Source organism: Oncorhynchus mykiss, chromosome 4, assembly GCF_013265735.2.
Source record: "Oncorhynchus mykiss isolate Arlee chromosome 4, USDA_OmykA_1.1, whole genome shotgun sequence".
In the NCBI taxonomy this organism is placed as follows: Eukaryota; Metazoa; Chordata; class Actinopteri; order Salmoniformes; family Salmonidae; genus Oncorhynchus; species Oncorhynchus mykiss.
Window position 1 is genome coordinate 33,040,731 of NC_048568.1, and position 23,865 is coordinate 33,064,595.

Here is a 23,865-nt window from a genome sequence, read left to right on the forward strand (position 1 = left end):
CTTAATGTGAGGCTGGAAGGAGAGTTTACAGTCTAAGCAGACACCTAAGTATTTGTAGTTGTCCACATATTCTAAGTCAGAACCGTCCAGAGTAGTGATGCTGGACGGGCGGGCAGGTGCAGGCAGTGATCGGTTGAAGAGCATGCATTTAGTTTTACTTGCATTTAAGAGCAGTTGGAGGCCACAGAAGGAGAGTTGTATGGCATTGTAGCTCGTCTGGAGGTTAGTTAACACAGTGTCCAAAGAAGGGCCAGACGTATACAGAATGGTGTCGTCTGCGTAGAGGTGGATCAGAGAATCACCAGCAGCAAGAGCAACATCATTGATATATACAAAGAAGAAAGTCGGCCCGAGTTTAACCCTGTGCCCTCCCATAGAGACTGCCAGAGGTCCGGACAACAGGCCCTCCGATTTGACACACTGAACTCTATCCGAGATGTAGTTGGTAAACCAGGCGAGGCAATCATTTGAGAAACCAAGGCTGTTGAGTCTGCCAATAAGAATGTGTTGATTGACAGAGTCAAAAGCCTTGGCCAGGCCGATGAATTTCAGCTAGACAGTAATGTCTCTTATCAATGGCGGTTATGATATCGTTTAGGACCTTGAGGCTGAGGTGCACCCTTGACCAGCTCGGAAACCAGATTGCATAGCGGAGAAGGTACGGTGGGATTCGAAATGGTTGGTAATCTGTTTGTTAACTTGGCTTTCGAAGACCTTATTAAGGCAGGGTATGATAGATATAGGTCTGTAGCAGTTCGGGTCTAGAGGGTCTCCCCCTTTGAAGAGAGGTTGAACAGGCTAGTAATAGGGGTTGCAACAATTTCGGCAGATAATAAAAATAGAGGGTCAAGATTGTCTAGCCCGGCTGATTTGTAGGGTTCCAGATTTTGCAGCTCTTTCAGAACATCAGCTATCTGGATTTGGGTGAATGAGGAATGGTGGAGGCTTGGGCGATTTGCTGTGGGGGGTGGAGAGCTGTTGATCAGGGTAGGGGTAGTCATAGAAAAATGCATATTGAAATTCACAATTCTAGTGGATTTATCGGTGGTGACAGTGTTTCCTAGCCTCAGAACAGTGGGCAGGTGGGAGGAGGTGCTCATATTCTCTATGGACTTTACAGTGTCCCGGAACATTTTTGAGTTTGTGCTACAAGATGCAAATTTCTGCTAATGCAGAACGCCACAGGATGTTTTGTGCTGGTCAAGGGCAGTCAGGTCTGGAGAGAACCAAGGGCTATATCTGTTCCTGGTTCAAAATGTTTTGAATGGGGAATGCTTATTTAAGATGGTGAGGAAGGCACTTTTAAAGAATAACCAGGCATCCTCTACTGACGGCATGAGGTCAATATCCATCCAGGATACCTGGGCCAGGTCAATTAGAAAGGCCTGCTTGCAGAAGTGGTTTAGTTTGATAGTGATGAGGTGTGGTCGTTTGACAGAGGTGTATTTGGAGGGCAATTTGGTTAGGATGATATCTATGAGGGTGCACGTGTTAACGGATTTGGAGTTGTACCTGGTGGGTTCATTGATAATTTGTGTGAAATTGAGGGCATCAAGCTAGGATTGTAGAATGTCCGGGGTGTTTAGCATGTCCCAGTTTAGGTCACCTAGCAGCACGAGCTCTGAAGATAGATTGGGGGCAATCAATTCACATATGGTGTCCAGGGCGCAGCTGGGGGCAGAGGGTGGTCTATAGCAAGTGGCAACGGTGAGAGACTTGTTTCTGGAAAGGTGGATTTTTAAAAATAGAAGCTCAAATTTTTTGGCTATAGACCTGGATAGCAAGACAGAACTCTGCAGGCTATCTTTGCATTAGATTGCAACACCGCCCCCTTTGGCAGTTCTATCTTGTCGGAAAATGTTTTGGTTACGGATAGACATTTCAGGGTTTTTGGTGGACTTCCTATGCCAGGATTCAGACACGGCTAGGACATCCGGGTTTGCGGAGTGTGCTAAAGCAGTGAATAAAACAAACTTAGGGAGGAGGCTTCTAATGTTAACATGCATGAAACCAAGGCTTTGACGGTTACAGAAGTCAACAAATGAGAGCACCTGGGGAGTGGGAGTGGAGCTAGGCACTGCAGGGCCTGGATTAACCTCTACATCACCAGAGGAACAGAGGAGGAGTAGGTTAAGGGTATGGCTAAAGGCTATCAGAACTGGTCGTCTAGTACGTTCGGAACAGAGAGTGAAAGGAGCAGGTTTCTGGGCGCGATAGAATAGATTCAAGGTATAATGTACAGACAAAGGTATGGAATGTATGTAGACGTGATATTAAATTAACTCTTAAAGACGTAGGCTATCAGTTCCTGCTGAAATAGGTTTCAACAGATGCCAATAGGGCCCACAGAAACAGAATTACGTAACATCAAGCTGAATAACTCTGATATCTTTTTTAGCCCATGGATCTAGTAATATTGGACATTTACTTGACCCCTTGCCCAATAGTTCAGCTACTCCCTGGGACAGAAACATTTCCCCCAGCTGGTCTCCATGCTGTATATTGCAGTGGCAGCGTCGATTTCAAACTTATGTTGGTAAAATAGTCTGGCATGCTAACATCAGACGCTTGGCTTGTCAAGCATGGGAGCGAGCCATCCCATCTCTGTGTATGCTGTTATTAATCCATAAGATAGCGTCAGAGCAGATGAATGAGCAACATTTCAGACCGGGTCATTACGGTAGTATCAGATGGGTGGTGGTGGCACGTTCATGGTCGTTGGACAGAGATGCTGTGTTTTGAGTAACATTCCAAAGGACACAAAAGACATTGATCTTTAAGTTTAATACTGTAGCTACTCGTCTGCCCTGGTCACACACACACTGGTCACTTTAATAATGTTTACGTACTGTTTTACTCATTTCATATGTACAGTTGAAGTCGGAAGTTTACATAGACTCAGGTTGGAGTCACTAAACTAGTTTTTCAATCACTCCACAAATTTCTTGTTAACAAACTATAGTTTTGGCAAGTCGGTTAGGACATCTACTTTGTGCATGAAACAAGTAATCTTTCCAACAATTGTTCACTGATAATTAACTTATAATTCACTGTATCACAATTCCACTGGGTCAGAAGTTTACATACACTAAGTTGAGTGTGCCTTTAAACAGCTTGGAAAATTCCAGAAAATTATGTCATGGCTTTAGAAGCTTCTGATAGGCTAATTGACATCATTTGAGTCAATTCGAGGTGTACCTGTGGATGTATTTCAAGGTCTACCTTCAAACTCAGTGCCTCTTTGCTTGACATCATGGGAAAATCTAAAGAAATCAGCCAAGACCTCAGAAAAAAAGTTGTAGGCCTCTACAAGTCTGGTTCATCCTTGGGAGCAATTTCCAAATGCCAGAAGGTACCACGTTCATCTGTACAAACAATAGTACGAAAGTATAAACACCATGGGACCATGCATCATACTGCTCAGGAAGAAACCCCTTTCTGTCTCCTAGAGATGAACGTACTTTGGTGCGAAAAGTGCAAATCAATCCGAGAACAACAGCAAATGACCTTGTGAACATGCTGGAGGAATCAGGTACAAAAGTATCTATATCCACAGTAAAACGAGTCCTATATCGACATAACCTGAATGGCCACTAAGCAAGGAAGAAGCCACTGCTCCAAAACCACCATAAAAAGACAGACTACGGATTGCAACTGCACATGGGTACAAAGACCATACTTTTTGGAGAAATGTCCTCTGGTCTGATGAAACAAAAATAGAGTTGTTTGGCCATAATGACCATCATTATGTTTGGAGGAAAAAGGGGGAGGCTTGCAAGCTGAAGAACACCATCCCAACCGGGAACCACGGGGATGGCAGCATCATGTTGTGGTGGTGCTTTGCTGCAGGATGGACTGGTGCACTTCACAAAATAGATGGCATCATGAGGGAGGAAAATGATGTGGATATATTGAAGCAACATCTCAAGACATCCGTCAGGAAGTTAAAGCTTGGTCGTAAATGGGTCTTCCATATGGACAATGACCCCAATCATGATTTCAAAGTTGTGGCAAAATGGCTTAAGGTCAACAAAGTCAAGGTATTGGATTAATTGTCAGGAATTGTGAAAATGGATTTGGCTAAGGTGTATGTAAACTTCCGACTTCACCTGTATATTCTGTATTCTACAGTAGTGTAGTCAATGCCACTCGGACATTGCTCGTTCTATTATTTCTTAATTAAAATGTTTTACTTTTAGATTTTTTTGTATAGTTTGATATTACTGCACTGTTGGAGCTAGGAACACAAGCATTTCTCTACACCCGCAATAATATCTGCTAAATACTGTATGTGTATGCGACCAATAACATTTTATTTGATTTGGTTGAACTGAAGATCAAATTGTTCTTCTATAAACTTTAAAGATCCATACAGTATCAGGACAAGGTAAGACCCAGATGCAGACCGTGTCGAAGTAACAATGTTTATTTCAGCAACAGGGCAAATGTACAGGAAGGCAGGCAGGCTTAGGGTCAGGACAGGCAAGAGCCAAAACTAGGAGGACAAGAAAAGAGAGACTGAGAGCAGGAGCTGATACCAAAAAGGCTGGTTGACTTGACAAACAAGACGAACTGGCAACAAACGAACTGGCAACAGACAAACAGACAAACCGGTATAAATACACAGGGGATAATGGGGAAGGTGGGCGACACCTGGAGGGGGGTGGAGACAATCACAAAGACAAGTGAAACAGATCAGGGTGTGACATAGAGGCGTCAGATCAATATATGCAGTAGCCAATGTTGGGTGTTATCACTGCTATATTCAGAAACCACACTGAATTGGATGTTCAGGCATTATTTAACCTTATAATATGTGACATTTAAGTTCCTATTATACTGAAGTAGTAGAAATCCAAAGTCACTTGAAGTCATTTCTCCAGGTAATTCTGCCCATTGCTTGTCGTCTTCCACAACACATCTTGCCAACAGTAGCCACAGGATGTTGAATGGCAGGCGTGAAATCATGCAAAAATCGCATAACAAAATTACTATTATTAAGGACCACCCATTGGTGGTCATCACAGATATGTACTGTAATGGTGTGTTATTAACTTCCATTAGCACAGGAAGCTAGTGGGGAGGTCTCAAGGAATATTACGTATAATTGTAGTCTGAAGACCATATAGGTGACTGTACTAGTAAGACCCAGGGCTATATAAGGCTTTGGTAAGACCTTACAGATCTGGCAACATGCTAGTTCTTTTTTTCGAATGGTCATAATCGCATTAGTTAATCTATCATCAAGTTATTTCAATTCAAAATCTTCATCATCAAAGGCAGGGACTATGGCCTTGTGGGGGATTTCATTTTTCTAATGTTGCCATGGGGTCAGGAATATTGATAGCTCTGTGATCCATTACTAGTTCTAAATAAAAACAATCTAGCTGTGACGCACAGAGACAATGTTCATACACACGGCCTCTGCTCAACATAGTTGGGATTGTTCCTTGTCCTTGGGGGACCATTGAGGATTGGTGGAGATGGTAGCGATAGCGAGGCCCCAGATAGACATATGGGAGAACTGCTGATAAGCCAGTTTCACACAGGCTTAGTCATTCTGTGTTATCTCTACAGCAAGTGTACATTTTTTCTGAAATATAAAATTGCATTTCTGGGATGTTGGGATTGAACAATTGCACAGATTTTCCGCAGCGAACGTGGGGGGAATGTGGGGGGAATGTGGGGGGAACATGTATTGCCATGATAAACTGATAAATCAGGTGTGACTATAGTCTGTGTTTCGTCCTACACCCTCTAAATTTGGGGGGATAATACGGTTCAAATACAATATGAATATATGACACTCTAAATGAAGTTCGGTAAACAACAGTGGATGGGACATTTCATTCATTTTGGTTTCTAGGGGTGACATGCTGTAGCTGTAGTAACCAGTCGAACACTCACCTTGATAGATTACCTTTGAACCGCCCACCCCTTTTTTATCTCCTTGGTAGATTCCTCAAGGGGGGACAAGAAGGAGAGTAAGTGTCCAACCCCGGGCTGTGATGGGACAGGCCACGTCACGGGTCTCTACCCCCACCACAGGAGCCTGTCAGGCTGCCCCCACAAGGACAGGGTGCCACCAGAAAGTAAGTGCTGCACACTGCATTCCGTACTGACTGTGCTTGGGGGCATTTAGACTGTTTGTTGCCCTCTCGTAGTGCAATGTAGAACAACCTTTTTCTCATTTTCTTTTGAGTTTCTGGGTACCTCTTTTCCACTAAATGCCCTGCCATGGTTCTTGTGTTGGGTTGACACGTGAGGTCGTCCTCCGATCAGCATGGGGATGCTCTCTCTTTCTTTGCGTTCACCCTGCTTGATGCCTGCATGCAAAGTGATGTCTCCTCTATAGATTTTATACATAAAAGCATCTCTTTGTGAGACTACTTATTTTTTAACAGACTTACCTCTACTCCTGCTTCTGTAAAGGAAATATATACTTAAGCAATAAGGAACGAGGAGGTGTGGTATATGGCCAATACACCACGGCTAAGGACTGTTCTTATGCACAACGCAACAATAATGGTCATGTACCACAAACCCCCGAGGTGCCTTATTGCTATGATAAACTGGTTACCAACGTAATTACAGCAGTAAACAGAAATGTTTTTTCATACCTTTGATATACGGTCTGATAGCCAATCAGCATTCAGGGCTTGAACCACCCAGTTTATAATATGTCATATGTAACATTAAATATCACAGCAAATGTCTGCCTAGATACCATTTTCAATTCTTATCGATTAGTCCATCAAGATGCTTCAGAATGACTAACAACACGCCGACTAACTTTGAATGCTGCTTGATTCAATCTATTATTTTTCTGCTGCTTGCATGAGCATCAACAGGACAGTTGACCGTAACAGTGCATGACACTTTTTCTGCTCACTAACAAATTATAATTGGACAATAACCACTGACTCTGGGTGCTCCTAACCCCTCGCTGTCTCTCTCACCTCTCCCTGTCTGTCCTAAGTTCTTGCAATGTATGAAAATGTTCTAAAGTGCCCTACTCCTGGCTGCTCGGGGCGTGGCCATGTCAATAGCAACAGGAACTCCCACCGCAGGTGAGTGGCTGGCAACCAGGCAGGGCATGCACTGGGAGAGAAAATAATAAATAATGGAATAGCTACATTTATAGTCTGATCTCTTTGTTCAGGATGTAAAGACAGAAAAAAAGTAAAAAAGAGGAATATGTGGGGTTGTCATAGTCACTGGCTACCAGTGCATCTCAGGGTCAGGAATCTATTGTTTGTAGCTAGGTGGGTTTAGAGGCTGAGCCACAGTTTCCCAGTAGAGCAGCACAAAGCCTGGAGGATGCTAAGATGAGTACATTCTGCATACTGCGCCACACAAACACACACCTATACATAATGTATATACTGTACACCACGGACACCCCTTCAAATACAAAAGTATGTGGACACCCCTTCAAATTAGTGGATTCGGCTATTTGAGCCACACCCATTGCTGACAGGTGTATAAAATTGAGCACACAATCTCCATAGACAAACATTGGCAGTAGAGCGGCCTTAATGAAGAGCTTAGTGAGTTTCAACGTGGCACCGTCATAGGATGCCACCTTTCCAACAAGTTAGTTAGTCAATGTTCTGTACATACTGTATATAGGTACCTAGACAATAACACTCACAATGCATACACTACGAATACACGATACACACACACACACACACACACACACACACACACACACACACACACACACACCTCCCTTACCATCCCCAGTTGCTGGAGGCTATGTTATATAGAACACGTCCTTTGGGACTGGCACGCACACCGTGTAGTCATTAGTAGTGTTGGGGAGCAGTGCATAGCAAGACGTATGAAAAAAAGAGAGAATTCTGTACGTGTCTCTCATTTCTCTCCTCCTCGCTGTTGTCATGGAAACTCGATGATACTGACAGCAGTCCTGTCAGTTTGTCACACGGTCCTCACCACTTTGAAATCTGCGTGTGTCTGTCTGTGACTGTGTGTGTGTTCCGGCTGTATCAATGTTTTATTTATGGCACGGATATGAAACTATTAGGAGAGGCCCAGAGACCACATTCATCTCTCACACAAAAGCAGTGCCGGTGTGTATGTGAGAGGGACTGGTTTGTATATGAGAGTGACTGGTTTGTACGTGAGAGTAACTGGTTTGTACATGAGAGTGACTGGTTTGTATGTGAGAGTGACTGGTTTGTATGTGAGAGTGACTGGTTTGTATATGAGAGTGACTGGTTTGTATGTGAGAGTGACTGGTTTGTATGTGAGAGTGACTGGTTTGTATGTGAGAGTGACTGGTTTGTATGTGAGAGTGACTGGTTTGTATGTGAAAGAGACTGGTTTGTATGTGTATAAAGAGGCATCTATAAGGTGAAAATGTGAGGGAGAAAGGAGAAGAAGAGGAGGAGAAAGCGAGAGGTGGAGAGAGGGTAGAGGAGGAGAGGAGGTAAGGGGGAGAGGGGGGAGAGTATGAGAGATGGAGAGGGGTTAGAAGAAGAGGAGGAGAGGGCAGAGGGGGGTAGGAGGAGAGGATGACAGGGGAAGGTGGAGAGGACGAGAAGCAAGAGGGGGAGAGTAGGAGAGGACGACAGGGGAAGGCATGTAGAGGAGGTGAGGACGAGAGGCGAGAGGGGGAGAGGAGGAGAGGACAACAGGGGAAGGCATGTAGAGGAGGTGAGGACGAGAGGCGAGAGGGGGAGAGGAGGAGAGGACGACAGGGCGAGAGGGGGAGAGGAGGTGAGGACGAGAGGAGAGAGGGGGACAGGAGGAGAGGACGACAGGGCGAGAGGGGGAGAGGAGGTGAGGACGACAGGGCGAGAGGGGGAGAGGAGGAGTTTACGAGAGGCGAGAAGGGGAGAGGAGGAGAGGGCGAGAGGGGGAGAGGAGGTGAGGACGACAGGGCGAGAGGGGGAGAGGAGGAGAGGACGACAGGGGAAGGCGTGTAGAGGAGGAGAGGACGAGAGGAGAGAGGGGGAGAGGAGGAGAGGACGAGAGGCGAGAGGGGGAGAGGAGGATGAGGACGACAGGGGAAGGCTTGTAGAGGAGAGGACGAGAGGCGAGAGGGGGAGAGGAGGAGAGGACGAGAGGCGAGAGAGGGAGAGTATGAGAGATGGAGCGGGGGTAGAAGAAGAGGAGGAGAGGGCAGAGGGGGGTAGGAGGAGAGGATGACAGGGGAAGGTGGAGAGGACGAGAGGCAAGAGGGGGAGAGGAGGAGAGGACAACAGGGGAAGGCATGTAGAGGAGGTGAGGACGAGAGGCGAGAGGGGGAGAGGAGGAGAGGACGACAGGGCGAGAGGGGGAGAGGAGGTGAGGACGAGAGGAGAGAGGGGGACAGGAGGAGAGGACGACAGGGCGAGAGAGGGGAGAGGAGGTGAGGACGACAGGGCGAGAGGGGGGAGAGGAGGAGTTTACGAGAGGCGAGAAGGGGAGAGGAGGAGAGGGCGAGAGGGGGAGAGGAGGAGAGGACGACAGGGGAAGGCGTGTAGAGGAGGAGAGGACGAGAGGAGAGAGGACGAGAGGAGGAGAGGACGAGAGGCGAGAGGGGGAGAGGAGGAGAGGACGACAGGGGAAGGCTTGTAGAGGAGAGGACGAGAGGCGAGAGGGGGAGAGGAGGAGAGGACGAGAGGCGAGAGAGGGAGAGGGAGAGGACGACAGGGGAAGGCATGTAGAGGAGAGGACGAGAGGCGAGAGGGGGAGAGGAGGAGAGGGCGAGAGGGGGAGAGGAGGTGAGGACGACAGGGCGAGAGGGGGAGAGGAGGAGAGGACGACAGGGGAAGGCGTGTAGAGGAGGAGAGGACGAGAGGAGAGAGGAGGAGAGGACGAGAGGCGAGAGGGGGAGAGGAGGAGAGGACGAGAGGCGAGAGTGGGAGAGGGAGAGGACGACAGGGGAAGGCATGTAGAGGACAGGACGAGAGGCGAGAGGGCGAGAGGGGGAGAGGATGAGAGGACGACAGGGGAAGGCGTGTAGAGGAGGAGAGGACGAGAGGAGAGAGGAGGAGAGGACGAGAGGCGAGAGGGGGAGAGGAGGAGAGGACGAGAGGCGAGAGGGGGAGAGGATGAGAGGCCGACAGGGGAAGGCTTGTAGAGGAGAGGACGAGAGGCGAGAGGGGGAGAGGAGGAGAGGACGAGAGGCGATAGGGGGAGAGGAGGAGAGGACGAGAGGCGAGAGGGGGAGAGGAGGAGAGGACGACAGGGGAAGGCTTGTAGAGGAGAGGACGTAGGCGAGAGGGGGAGAGGAGGAGAGGACGAGAGGAGAGAGGGGGAGAGGAGGAGAGGACGAGAGGAGAGAGGGGGAGAGGACGAGAGGACGAGAGGCGAGAGGGGGAGAGGAGGAGAGGACGACAGGGGAAGGCTTGTAGAGGAGAGGACGAGAGGCGAGAGGGGGAGAGGAGGAGAGGATGACAGGGCGAGAGGGGGAGAGGAGGTGAGGACGAGAGGAGAGAGGGGGACAGGAGGAGAGGACGACAGGGCGAGAGGGGGAGAGGAGGTGAGGACGACAGGGCGAGAGGGGGAGAGGAGGAGTTTACGAGAGGCGAGAAGGGGAGAGGAGGAGAGGGCGAGAGGGGGAGAGGAGGAGAGGACGACAGGGGAAGGCGTGTAGAGGAGGAGAGGACGAGAGGAGAGAGGGGGAGAGGAGGAGAGGGCGAGAGGGGGAGAGGAGGTGAGGACGACAGGGCGAGAGGGGGAGAGGAGGAGAGGACGAGAGGAGAGAGGGGGAGAGGACGAGAGGACGAGAGGCGAGAGGGGGAGAGGAGGAGAGGACGACAGGGGAAGGCTTGTAGAGGAGAGGACGAGAGGCGAGAGGGGGAGAGGAGGAGAGGACGAGAGGCGAGAGAGGGAGAGGGAGAGGACGACAGGGGAAGGCATTTAGAGGAGAGGACGAGAGGCGAGAGGGGGAGAGGAGGAGAGGGCGAGAGGGGGAGAGGAGGTGAGGACGACAGGGCGAGAGGGGGAGAGGAGGAGAGGACGACAGGGGATGGCGTGTAGAGGAGGAGAGGACGAGAGGAGAGAGGAGGAGAGGACGAGAGGCGAGAGGGGGAGAGGAGAGTAAGACAGGGGAAGGCTTGTAGAGGAGAGGACGAGAGGCGAGAGGGGGAGAGGAGGAGAGGACGAGAGGCGAGAGAGGGAGAGGGAGAGGACGACAGGGGAAGGCATGTAGAGGAGAGGACGAGAGGCGAGAGGGGGAGAGGGAGAGGACGACAGGGGAAGGCGTGTAGAGGAGGAGAGGACGAGAGAAGAGAGGGGGAGAGGAGGAGAGGACGAGAGTCGAGAGGGGGAGAGGAGGAGAGGACGACAGGGGAAGGCTTGTAGAGGAGAGGAAGAGAGGCGAGAGGGGGAGAGGAGGAGAGGACGACAGGGGAAGGCATGTAGAGGAGGTGAGGGGGAGAGGCGAGAGGGGGAGAGGAGGAGAGGACGACAGGGGAAGGCATGTAGAGGAGGTGAGGATGAGAGGAGAGAGGAGGACAGGACGAGAGGCGAGAGGTGGAGAGGAGGAGAGGACGACAGGGGAAGGCTTGTAGAGGAGAGGACGAGAGGCGAGAGGGGGAGAGGAGGAGAGGACGAGAGGCGAGAGAGGGAGAGGGAGAGGACGACAGGGGAAGGCATGTAGAGGAGAGGACGAGAGGCGAGAGGGGGAGAGGAGGAGAGGACGAGAGGCGAGAGAGGGAGAGGGAGAGTACGACAGGGGAAGGCATGTAGAGGAGAGGACGAGAGGCGAGAGGGGGAGAGGGAGAGGACGACAGGGGAAGGCATGAAGAGGAGGTGAGGACGAGAGGCGAGAGGGGGAGAGGAGGAGAGGACGACAGGGCGAGAGGGGGAGAGGAGGAGAGGACGAGAGGGCGAGAGGTGGAGAGGATGAGAGGACGAGAGGCGAGAGGGGGAGAGGAGGAGAGGACGACAGGGCGAGAGGGGGAGAGGAGGTGAGGACGACATGGCGAGAGGGTGAGAGGAGGACTTTACGAGAGGCGAGAGGGGGAGAGGAGGAGAGGGCGAGAGGGGGAGAGGAGGTGAGGACGACAGGGCGAGAGAGGGGAGAGGAGGAGAGGACGACAGGGGAAGGCGTGTAGAGGAGGAGAGGACGATGAGGACGAGAGGAGAGAGGGGGGGAGGAGGAGAGGACGAGAGGCGAGAGGGGGAGAGGAGGAGAGGACGACAGGGGAAGGCTTGTAGAGGAGAGGACGAGAGGCGAGAGGGGGAGAGGAGGAGAGGACGACAGGGGAAGGCATGTAGAGGAGGTGAGGACGAGAGGCGAGAGGGGGAGAGGAGGAGAGGACGACAGGGGAAGGCATGTAGAGGAGGTGAGGACGAGAGGCGAGAGGGGGAGAGGAGGAGAGGACGACAGGGGAAGGCATGTAGAGGAGTTGAGGACGAGAGGCGAGAGGGGGAGAGGAGGAGAGGACGACAGGGCGAGAGGGGGAGAGGAGGTGAGGACGAGAGGCGAGAGGGGGAGAAGAGGAGAGGACGAGAGGCGAGAGGGGGAGAGGAGGAGAGGAAGACAGGGCGAGAGGGGGAGAGGAGGTGAGGACGAGAGGCGAGAGGGGGAGAAGAGGAGAGGACGAGAGGCGAGAGGGGGAGAGGAGGAGAGGAAGACAGGGCGAGAGGGGGAGAGGAGGAGAGGACGAGAGGGCGAGAGGGGGAGAGGATGAGAGGACGAGAGGCGAGAGGGGGAGAGGAGGAGAGGACGACAGGGTGAGAGGGGGAGAGGAGGTGAGGACGACAGGGCGAGAGGGGGAGAGGAGGAGTTTACGAGAGGCGAGAGGGGGAGAGGAGGAGAGGGCGAGAGGGGGAGAGGAGGTGAGGACTACAGGGCGAGAGGGGGAGAGGAGGAGAGGACGACAGGGGAAGGCGTGTAGAGGAGGAGAGGACGAGAGGAGAGAGGGGGAGAGGAGGAGAGGACGAGAGGCGATAGGGGGAGAGGAGGAGAGGACGACAGGGGAAGGCTTGTAGAGGAGAGGATGAGAGGCGAGAGGGGGAGAGGAGGAGAGGACGACAGGGCGAGAGGGGGAGAGGAGGAGAGGACGAGAGGGCGAGAGGGGGAGAGGAGGAGTTTACGAGAGGCGAGAGGGGGAGAGGAGGAGAGGGCGGGAGGGGGAGAGGAGGTGAGGACGACAGGGCGAGAGGGGGAGAGGAGGAGAGGACGACAGGGGAAGGCGTGTAGAGGAGGAGAGGACGAGAGGAGAGAGGGGGAGAGGAGGAGAGGACGAGAGGCGAGAGGGGGAGAGGAGGAGAGGACGACAGGGGAAGGCTTGTAGAGGAGGTGAGGACGAGAGGCGAGAGGGGGAGAGGAGGAGAGGTCAACAGGGCGAGAGGGGGAGAGGAGGTGAGGACGAGAGGGGAGAGGGGGAGAGGAGGAGAGGACGAGAGGCGAGAGGTGGAGAGGAGGAGAGGACGACAGGGGAAGGCTTGTAGAGGAGAGGACGAGAGGCGAGAGGGGGAGAGGAGGAGAGGACGAGAGGCGAGAGAGGGAGAGGGAGAGGACGACAGGGGAAGGCATGTAGAGGAGAGGACGAGAGGCGAGAGGGGGAGAGGGAGAGGACGACAGGGGAAGGCATGTAGAGGAGGTGAGGACGAGAGGCGAGAGGGGGAGAGGAGGAGAGGACGACAGGGCGAGAGGGGGAGAGGAGGAGAGGACGAGAGGGCGAGAGGGGGAGAGGATGAGAGGACGAGAGGCGAGAGGGGGAGAGGAGGAGAGGACGACAGGGCGAGAGGGGGAGAGGAGGTGAGGACGACAGGGCGAGAGGGGGAGAGGAGGAGTTTACGAGAGGCGAGAGGGGGAGAGGAGGAGAGGGCGAGAGGGGGAGAGGAGGTGAGGACTACAGGGCGAGAGGGGGAGAGGAGGAGAGGACGACAGGGGAAGGCGTGTAGAGGAGGAGAGGACGAGAGGAGAGAGGGGGAGAGGAGGAGAGGACGAGAGGCGAGAGGGGAGAGAAGGAGAGGACGACAGGGGAAGGCTTGTAGAGGAGAGGACGAGAGGCGAGAGGGGGAGAGGAGGAGAGGACGAGAGGCGAGAGAGGGAGAGGGAGAGGACGACAGGGGAAGGCATGTAGAGGAGAGGACGAGAGGCGAGAGGGGGAGAGGGAGAGGACGACAGGGGGAAGGCATGTAGAGGAGGTGAGGATGAGAGGTGAGAGGGGGAGAGGAGGAGAGGACAACAGGGGAAGGCATGTAGATGTAGAGGAGGTGAGGAGGAGAGAAGGGAGTACAGTAGCTGGCATGGTGGTTAATCAGTTCTCCCCACTGAGCCTACCCAGAATGCCTCTGAAAGGACTGCAGTATCTAGCTGAGGGAATCTCTCTGAAGCTCAGCAGCCCCTCATACCCAGGCAGCCAATAATATGTATCTGCAAAGCTCCGGCTTTGCAATAAAAAACTAGGCCATAGGAAATACATAATTCATACGTGGGGCTCCATTTTATAGCTTAAAATGTGCAATTCTGTTTAAATCAAAGCCAAATTTAGTTGATTGAAAGGACGTGTCTGTTATCGGAGAGGCAGAGTGTAGGCACGTGTGTGTGTGTGTGTGTGTGTGTGTGTGTGTGTGTGTGTGTGTGTGTGTGCGTGCGTGCGAGCATACAGTACATGTGTGTGTGTGTGTTCTGGCTAATTAGGCCTCACTCCATTGTGTGAATGCTGTTGCAGTCTCTCGGGGTGCCCCATCGCCGCTGCAGAGAAGATGGTTAAAGTCCAGGAGAAGCACATCCCATGTGACGGGGGCCCCAAGTCCAGCCAGGCTTCAGATCGTGTGCTGAGGTACTCACTCACACCTTCATCACATGACCACCACTCCCCCAGCCTCCCCGCTCATCCCAGTGCATTCCCTGTAGCCGTGAATGTAAACACTGGCCTCCATCACTCTCTCTGCTTTCAAATCCTACTTCATGTAGATGTAGAAAGAACAATAGAATGCCTACCGTAGCAGCGCTTATGATTCATGCTCTTACAAATGAAGTCCCCCTAGTGGTTCAGTGAGGACGTACACCATGCAGTCAGACAGTCAGACCGCTCTCACCGCGTGTACACAAACACGCCCCCCCCTGTCCATGGTTATCTTCCAGGCCAATGTGCTTTGTGAAACAGCTGGAGATCCCACAGTACGGTTACAAAAATAACGTGTCCACCAGCACGCCGCGCTCCAACCTGGCCAAGGAGCTGGAGAAGTACTCCAAGACCAGCTTCGACTACGGCCAAGGCTACGACAGCCAGCACCACGTCTACAGCAGGGGGAAGACAGGCCAGGCCCCCAAGGCCCACGGACGGGACACGGACACCTCACCCAAGGGATATGATGGTAGGGAACGACTGCTTGTGCGCTCTGATGCACGCATGCATGTTGGCACACACACACACGAACACACGCACACGAACGCACACACACATTCCCAGATTCTAGATCTGTGCTTTGACAATGTTGTAAATATGTTGAACAAGCGATAGACTCGACACTCATACAACGCAGATGAACTATTGAAATACAGTATATGTGCATGCCTAAAACCAATGTTTTTATTTCCATCAATTTGATTTTGCATCCTTCACAATTAGAGAGAACAACCCCAATCTGGATTGGAAATGAACATAGAACACAATCCATTTGTTTGATTCATTTTGGAGCTGCTGGTTGGAAGGTTTTTGTCTCAGCTCCCTGTAATGTGGATGCGTTCAGGGCTTCTGCATTCCCCGCTCACTCACACACTCTGCTGCCTGCAAGCCCTTACTGCCAAGACCATATTCACACCACTCCCATCCCTCTTGCTTGCGCGCTCTCTCTCTCCCTCTAGCTCTCTCCTCGTGCTCTCCATCTCTGTCACCCTCTCCTCTTTCTCCAACCAAGAGCACAATCATTTGCTCTCACACAGCATTCACCATGGAGCAAACCTTCCATTGAAAGACTTCCCTGTAGGTGTTAGTAATTATCTATCTATCTATCTATCTATCTATCTATCTATCTATCTATCTATCTATCTATCTATCTATCTATCTATCTATCTATCTTTCTGTCTATCTATCTATCTATCTATCTATCTATCTATCTATTAATCTATCTATCTATCTATCTATCTATCTATCTATCTATCTATCTATCTATCTATCTATCTATCTATCTTTCTGTCTGTCTGTCTGTCTGTCTGTCTGTCTGTCTGTCTGTCTGTCTGTCTGTCTGTCTGTCTGTCTGTCTATCTATCTATCTATCTATCTATCTATCTATCTATCTATCTATCTCTCTCTCTGTCTGTCTGTCTGTCTGTCTGTCTGTCTGTCTGTCTGTCTGTCTGTCTGTCTGTCTGTCTGTCTGCCTGCCTGCCTGCCTGCCTGCCTGCCTGCCTGCCTGCCTGCCTGCCTGTCTACCTGTCTACCTGTCTGCCTGTCTGTCTGTGTCCTCTAAATGTATATGTCATGTCTTTCTATACATCTCCATTTCAATATTTCATATTTGGGGGGTAAAATCTGGCCTTCTGCTTTGGTATCATTATTGTCTGTTACTGTATACATGTTCTGTATACATGTTCTGTATGTGTGTTCTGTATGAGTGTTCTGTATACATGTTCTGTATGAGTGTTCTGCATGTGTGTTCTGTATGAGTGTTCTGTATGAGTGTTCTGTGTGTGTGTTCTGTATGTGTGTTCTGTATACATGTTCTGTATGAGTGTTCTGTATACATGTTCTGTATGAGTGTTCTGTATGTGTGTTCTGTATACATGTTCTGTATGAGTCTTCTGTATACATGTTCTGTATGAGTGTTCTGTATGAGTGTTCTGTATGAGTGTTCTGTATGTGTGTTCTGTATACACGTTCTGTATGAGTGTTCTGCATACATATTCTGTATGAGTGCTCTGCATGTGTGTTCTGTATGAGTGTTCTGTATACATGTTCTGTATGAGTGTTCTGTATACATGTTATGTGTGTGTGTTCTGTATACATGTTCTGTATGTGTGTTCTGTATGAGTGTTCTGTATACATGTTCTGTAAGAGTGTTCTGTATACATGTTCTGTATATGTGTTCTGTATGTGTGTTCTGTATACATGTTCTGTATGAGTGTTACGTATGTGTGTTCTGTATGTGTGTTCTGTATACATGTTCTGTATGAGTGATCTGTATATATGTTCTGTATTCATGTTCTGTATACATGTACTGTATGAGTGTGTGTACATGTATAATGTATTGTCCTTCTTGTGTGTTCTGTATTTTGTGTTCTGTATTTTGTGTTTTGTATGTTGTGTTTTGTATGTCGTGTTCCGTATGTTGTGTTCCATATGTCATGTTCCGTATGTTGTGTTCCATATGTTCCAATGTGTATGTCGTGTTCCGTATGTCGTGTTCCGTATGTTGTGTTACGTATGTATGTGTATGAACTGTCCACTGTGCTCCCTCCCTGCAGCCAAGCACTACTGTAAGAGCCCAGCCAGCAGCACGACTAGCAGCTATGCTCCCAGCAGCACGACGAGCAGATACGCTCCCAGCAGCACGACGAGCAGATACGCTCCCAGCAGCAGCAGTCTGAGCTGCGGAGGGGGAGGAGGAGGGGGCGGCAGCAGCGCCAGCAGCACCTGCAGTAAGAGCAGCTTTGACTACACACAGGATACAGAGGCTGCTCACATGGCCGCCACGGCCATCCTCAACCTGTCCACGCGCTGCAGGGAAATGCCCCATGGCCTGGGAGGCAAGCCCCAGGATCTCCTCTCCCAGGTAGGGAGGGCTGCAGCCCAGACTCATCCTCACCCACACTCCCCAGCAGGTCTCGGGTGCTGCGTTGCTGTCTGTCACTCTCTCTCTCTGTCAACCACACCTTCTCTCTCTCTACCACACCTCTCTATCTCTCTCTCTACCACACCTCTCTCTCTCTATTCCACACCTTCTCTCTCTCTACCACACCTCTCTCTCTCTCTCTCTCTCTCTCTCTCTCTCTCTCTCTCTCTCTCTCTCTCTCTCTCTCTCTCTCTCTCTCTCTCTCTCTCTCTGTCAATCACACCTTATCTCTGTCTCTCTCTACCATACCTCTCTATCTCTCTCTACCACACCTCTCTCTCTCTCTCTCTCTCTCTCTCTCTGTCAATCACACCTTCTCTCTGTTGCTCTCTACCACACCTCTCTCTCTACTACACCGTCTCTCTCTCTGCACCTCTCTTTCCTTCTCTCTCTCCATCTCTCTGCCCTTCTTTCTCTCACTCTCTATCTCTCTCCAACCCTATCCCTTTGTCTATTTCTTTCCCCTATCTTTCATGCTTTCTTTAATGCTATTTCAATCTATCAGACTACATGTGTATTATATCTTCTATACAATAAGGATATTAGTCAGTTCAAGTGAAAAGTGGGCCCTTGTCTGATCCAGTCAGCAATGAGTCAGAGCCTCATCCACAAGGCTAGGTGTCAGATGCCTTTCTATGCCACTTGATTTAGGCATTGCTGATTTGCTTATCACAGAATAATGAAGCCTGGCCTAGCATCCTGTGATTATGTGTCCCATTCATTACACTGTGGAGGGCCAGGCACATCCATGAGAGCAGTACAGCATCTGAGGCTGTGGGAGAAATATATGCACTGTGGGCACGATGGAGTGGAGCCCTTGGCTTTTTCAGACAGCCTGGAATGGATCGATGATTTCAGTTGCCTCTCTCTCTCTCTCTCTCTCTCTCTCTCTCTCTCTCTCTCTCTCTCTCTCTCTCGCTCTCGCTTTCTTACCCATGTCTTTCTCTTGTGATCATACCCCTTTGTGGAGGCGACAGTGAGAGAGAGTGACCTCTCTGTGAGGACATGGTCTTGCTCTGTGGCAGTCCGTCTCTGTGCGAACCATCACCATCATCCTCATCATCATCGCCAGCATCATCATCGCCATCATCACCATAATCATCACTAGAGCGCCGCGGGGATATTCCATGTTCTGTACATTCATCTCCTCTTAAAGACAGTGTGGGCTGCAGAGTGGGCCAAGAAGGAGGATAAATTAGTATCCACTTCACTCAATTCAATTCAAGGGGCTTTATTGGCATGGGAAACATGTGTTAACATTGACAAAGCAAGTGAGGTAGATAATATACAAAAGTGAAATAAACAATAAAAATGAACAGTAAACATTACACATACAGACGTTTCAAAACAATAAAGACATTACAAATGTCATATTATGTATTTATACAGTGTTGTAACAATGTACAAATGGTTAAAGGACACAAGGGAAAATAAATAAGCATAAATATGGAAGGAATTTACAATGGTGTTTGTTCTTCACTGGTTGCCCTTTTCTTGTGGCAACAGGTCACAAATCTTGCTGCTGTGATGGCACACTGGTATTTCACCCAGTAGATAAGGGAGTTTATCAAAAGCGGGTTTGTTTTCAAATTCTTTATGGATCTGTGTAATCTGAGGGAAATATGTGTCTCTAATATGGTCATACATTGGGCAGGAGGTTAGGAAGTGCAGCTCAGTTTCCACCTCATTTTGTGGGCAATGTGCACATAGCCTGTCTTCTCTTGAGAGCCATGTCTGCCTACGGCAGCCTTTCTCAATAGCAATGCTCACTGAGTCTGTACATAGTCAAAGCTTTCCTTAAGTTTAGGTCAGTCACAGTGGTCAGGTATTCTGCCACTGTGTACTCTCTGTTTAGGGCCAAATAGCATTCTAGTTTGCTCTGTTTTTTTGTTAATTATTTCCAATGTGTCAAGTAATTCTCTTTTTGTTTTCTCATGACTTGGTTGGGTCTAATTGTGCTGCTGTCCTGGGGCTCTGTGTGGTCTGTTTGTGTTTGTGAACAGAGCCCCAGGACCAGCTTGCTTATGGGACTCTTCTCCAGGTTCATCTCTCTGTAGGTGATGGCTTTGTTATGGAAGGTTTGGGAATCACTTCCTTTTAGGTGTTTGTAGAATTGAACGTCTCTTTTCTGGATTTTGATAATTAGTGGATATCGGCCTAATTCTGCTCTGCATGCATTATTTGGTGTTGTACACGGATGATATTTTTGCAGAATTATGCATGCAGAGTCTCAATTTGGTGTTTGTCCCATTTTGTGAAGTCTTGGTTGGTGAGCGGACCCCAGACCTCACAACCATAAAGGGCAATGGGCTCTATGACTGATTCAAGTATTTTTAGCCAGATCCTAATTGGTATGTCGAATTTTATGTTACTTTTGATGGCATAGAATGCCCTTCTTGCCTTGTCTCTCAGATCGTTCACAGCTTTGTGGAAGTTACCTGTGGCGCTGATGTTTAGGCCAAGGTATGTATAGTTTTTTGTGTGCTCTAGGGCAACAGTGTCTAGATGGAATTTGTATTTGTGATCCTGGCGACTGGACCTTTTTTGGAACACCAACATTTTGGTCTTACTGAGATGTACTGTCAGGGCCCAGGTCTGGCAGAATCTGTGCAGAATATCTAGGTGCTGATGTAGGCCCTCCTTGGTTGGTGACAGAAGCACCAGATCCTCAGCAAACAGTAGACATTTGACTTCATATTCTAGTAGGGTGAGGTGTTGCAGAGTGCTGCAGACTTTTCTAGTGCCTGCGCCAATTTGTTGATGTATCTGTTGAAGAGGGTGGGGCTTAAGCTGCATCCCTGTCTCACCCCACGGCCCTGTGGGAAGAAATTTGTGGGGTTATTTTTGCCTATTTTCACACTTGTTGTTTGTGTACCTGGATTTTATAATGTTGTATGTTTTACCCCCATCACCACTATCCATCAATTTGTATTACAGACCCTCATGCTAAATTGAGTCGAAGGCTTTTTTGAAATCAACAAAAAATTAGAATACTTTTTCTTTGTTTTGGTTTGTTTGGTTGTCAATTAGGGTGTGCAGGGTGAATACATGGTCTGTTGTATGGTAATTTGGTAAAAAGCCAATTTGACATTTGCTCAGTACATTGCTTTCATTGAGGAAATGTACTAGTCTGCTGTTAATGATAATGCAGAGGATTTTCCCAAGGTTGCTATTGACGCATATCCCACGGTAGTTATTGGGGTCAAATTTGTCTCCACTTTTGTGGATTGGGGTGGTCAGTCCTTGGTTCCAAATATTGGGGAAGATGCCAGAGCTAAGGATAATGTTAAAGACTTAGTCTTAGTATTTTAGTAGTTTTAGTATAGACAATTGGAATTTGTTGTCTGCATATTTGATCATTTCATTAAGGATACCATCAACACCACATGCCTTTTTGGGTTGGAAGGTTTTTATTTAGTCCTGAAGCTCATTCAAGGTAATTGGAGAATCCAGTGGCTTCTGGTAGTCTTTAATAGTTGATTCTAAGATTGTTTTTTGATCCTGTATATGTTTTTGCTCTTTATTCTTTGTTATAGTGACAAAAAGATTGGAGAAGTGGTTTACCCATACATCTCCATTTTGGATAGATAACTCTTCGTGTTGTTTGTTTAGTGTTTTCCAATTTTCCCAGAAGTGGTTCAAGTCTATCGATTCTTCAATTACATTGAGCTGATTCCTGACGTGCTGTTCCTTCTTTTTCCGTAGTGTATTTCTGTATTGTTTTAGTGATTCACCATAGTAAAGGCATAGACTCAGGTTTTCTGGGTCTCAACATTTTTGGTTGGACAGGTTTCTCAATTTCTTTCTTAGATTTTGGCATTCTTCATCAAACCATTTGTCATTGTTGTTCATTTTCTTCAGTTTTTTATTTGAGATTTTTAGATTTGATAGGGAAGCTGAGAGGTCAAATATACTGTTAAGATTTTCTACTGCCAAGTTTACACCTTCACTATTACAGTGGAACGTTTTACCCAGGAAATTGACTAAAAGGGATTGAATTTGTTGTTGCCGAATTGTTTTTTGGTAGGTTTCCAAACTGCATTCCTTCCATCTATAGCATTTCTTAAAGTTACTCAGTTCCTTTGGTTTTGATGCCTCATGATTGAGTATTGCTCTGTTCAAGTAGACTGTGATTTTGCTGTGGTCTGATAGGGGTGTCAGTGGGCTGACTGTGAAGGCTCTGAGAGACTCTGGGTTGAGGTCAGTGATAAAGTAATCTACATTACTACTGCCAAGAGATGAGCTATAGGTGTACCTACCATAGGAGTCCCCTCGAAGCCTACAATTGACTATGAACACACCCAGCGTGTGACAGAGCTGCAGGAGTTGTGACCCATTTTTGTTGGTTATGTTGTCATAGTTGTGCCTAGGGGGCATATGGGGGAGGGAATGCTGTCACCTGCAGGCAGGTGTTTGTCCCCTTGTGTGCTGAGGGTGTTAGGTTCTTGTCCGGTTCTGGCATTTAGGTCACCACAGACTAGTACATGTCCCTGGGCCTGGAAATGATTGATTTCCCCCACCAGGATGGAGAAGCTGTCTTCATTCAAGTATGGGGAATCTATTGGGGGGATATAGGTAGCACACAGGATGAAATTTTTCTCTGTTAATTTAGAATTTCTAGCCAAATGTAAAATGTTCCAGTTTTGATTCATTTAATGGAATGAGTGTCAGAGTCTATCTAGAGGATAACGAAGGAGTCAGGCGCAGGACACAAGTAAGAGTAAAAATCACTGTATTTACTCAACCCGAGAACGGAACAAAAATCCTGTTGTAAAACAAAGACAGAACAGGATACGAACTCCAACACACGAAAGACAATCACGCACAAAACAGAAAGGGAAACCATAGGGTTAAATAAGGAACATAATCATGAGATGGGAACCAGGTGTGTAAAACAGACAAAACAAAAGGAAAAATGAAACATGGATCGGTAGCAGCTAGAAAGCCGGTGACGTCGACCGCCGAACACCGCCCGAACAAGGAGAGGGAACAACTTTGGTGGAAGTCATGACAGTACACCGGCCTCGGGTCGACCCGAGGGACGAGACGCAGGGCGATCTGGATGGAGTCGGTGAAATTCCTGGAGTAACGATGGGTCCAGGATGTCCCCCACCGGTACCCAGCATCTCTCTACCCCTCCCACTCCACGAGGTACTGAAGGCCTCTGGCCCGACGTCTTGGGTCCATGACGGCTCATACTGTATACGCCGGGGCCCCCTCGATGTCCGGAGGGAACCTCCCGCACCTCAGACTGCCGGAGCGGACCAGCCACCACCGGCCTGAGGAGAGACACACGGAACGAGGGGTTAATATGGTAATCAGGGGGAGCTTTAACCTATAGCAAACCTCGTTCAGTCTCCTCAGGACTTTGAATGGCCCCACAAACCGCGAACCCAGCTTCCGGCAGGGCAGGTGAAGGGGCAGGTTCCGGGTCGAGAGCCAGACCCAACCCCCCGGTGCATACACCGGGGCCTCACTGCGATGGCGGTCGGCTCTCATCTCCTGATGGCCCTTTGCAGACGCACATGGGCAGCGACCCATGTCTCCTCCGAGTGTCGAAACCATTCATCCACCGCAGGAGCCTCAATCTGGCGCTGATGCCATGGTGCCAGGACCGGTTGGTAACCTAGCACACACTGAAAAGGTGACAGGTTAGTGGAGGAGTGGCGGAGGGAGTTTTGAGCCATCTCTGCCCATTGGAGAAACACCGCCCACTCCCCCGGCCGGTCCTGGCAATAGTACCTACCCACCTCCTGGTTGACTCTCTCCACCTGCCGGTTGCTCTCTGTGTGAAAACCTGAGGTAAGGCTGACCGAGACCCCCAGGCACTCCATAAACACCCTCCAGACTTTAGACGTGAATTAGGTACCCCGATCAGAAACTATATCCTCAGGCACCCCGTAGTGCGGGAATACATTGGTGAACAGGGCCTCCTCAATCTGTAGGGCCGTAGGGAGACCGGGCAAAGGAAGGAGACGGCAGGACTTAGAAAACCGATCCACAACGACTAGGATTGTGGTGTTACCCTGCGAGGGTGGAAGATCCGTCAGGAAATCCACCAAGAGGTGTGACCACGGTCGTTGTGGAACGGGAAGGGGTTGTAATTTTCCTCTG

The 23,865-nt window shown here is 49.4% G+C and overlaps 1 protein-coding gene across 10 annotated transcripts in view; it reads left to right on the forward strand.

Annotated features, from left to right (window-relative positions):
- Nucleotides 1-23,865, forward strand: part of LOC110521081 (myelin transcription factor 1-like protein) — a 152,856-nt gene that overhangs the window by 75,524 nt on the left and 53,467 nt on the right. For 9 of the 10 annotated variants that reach the window (XM_036976123.1, XM_036976130.1, XM_036976122.1 and 6 more), the window contains exons 8-12: nt 5,958-6,092; nt 6,980-7,070; nt 14,646-14,756; nt 15,062-15,294; nt 17,384-17,691. In XM_036976123.1, the coding sequence (XP_036832018.1) occupies nt 5,958-6,092; nt 6,980-7,070; nt 14,646-14,756; nt 15,062-15,294; nt 17,384-17,691 (878 nt within the window). The remainder of the gene's footprint in view (nt 1-5,957; nt 6,093-6,979; nt 7,071-14,645; nt 14,757-15,061; nt 15,295-17,383; nt 17,692-23,865) is intronic. The other variant, XM_036976128.1, reaches the window with a different exon arrangement.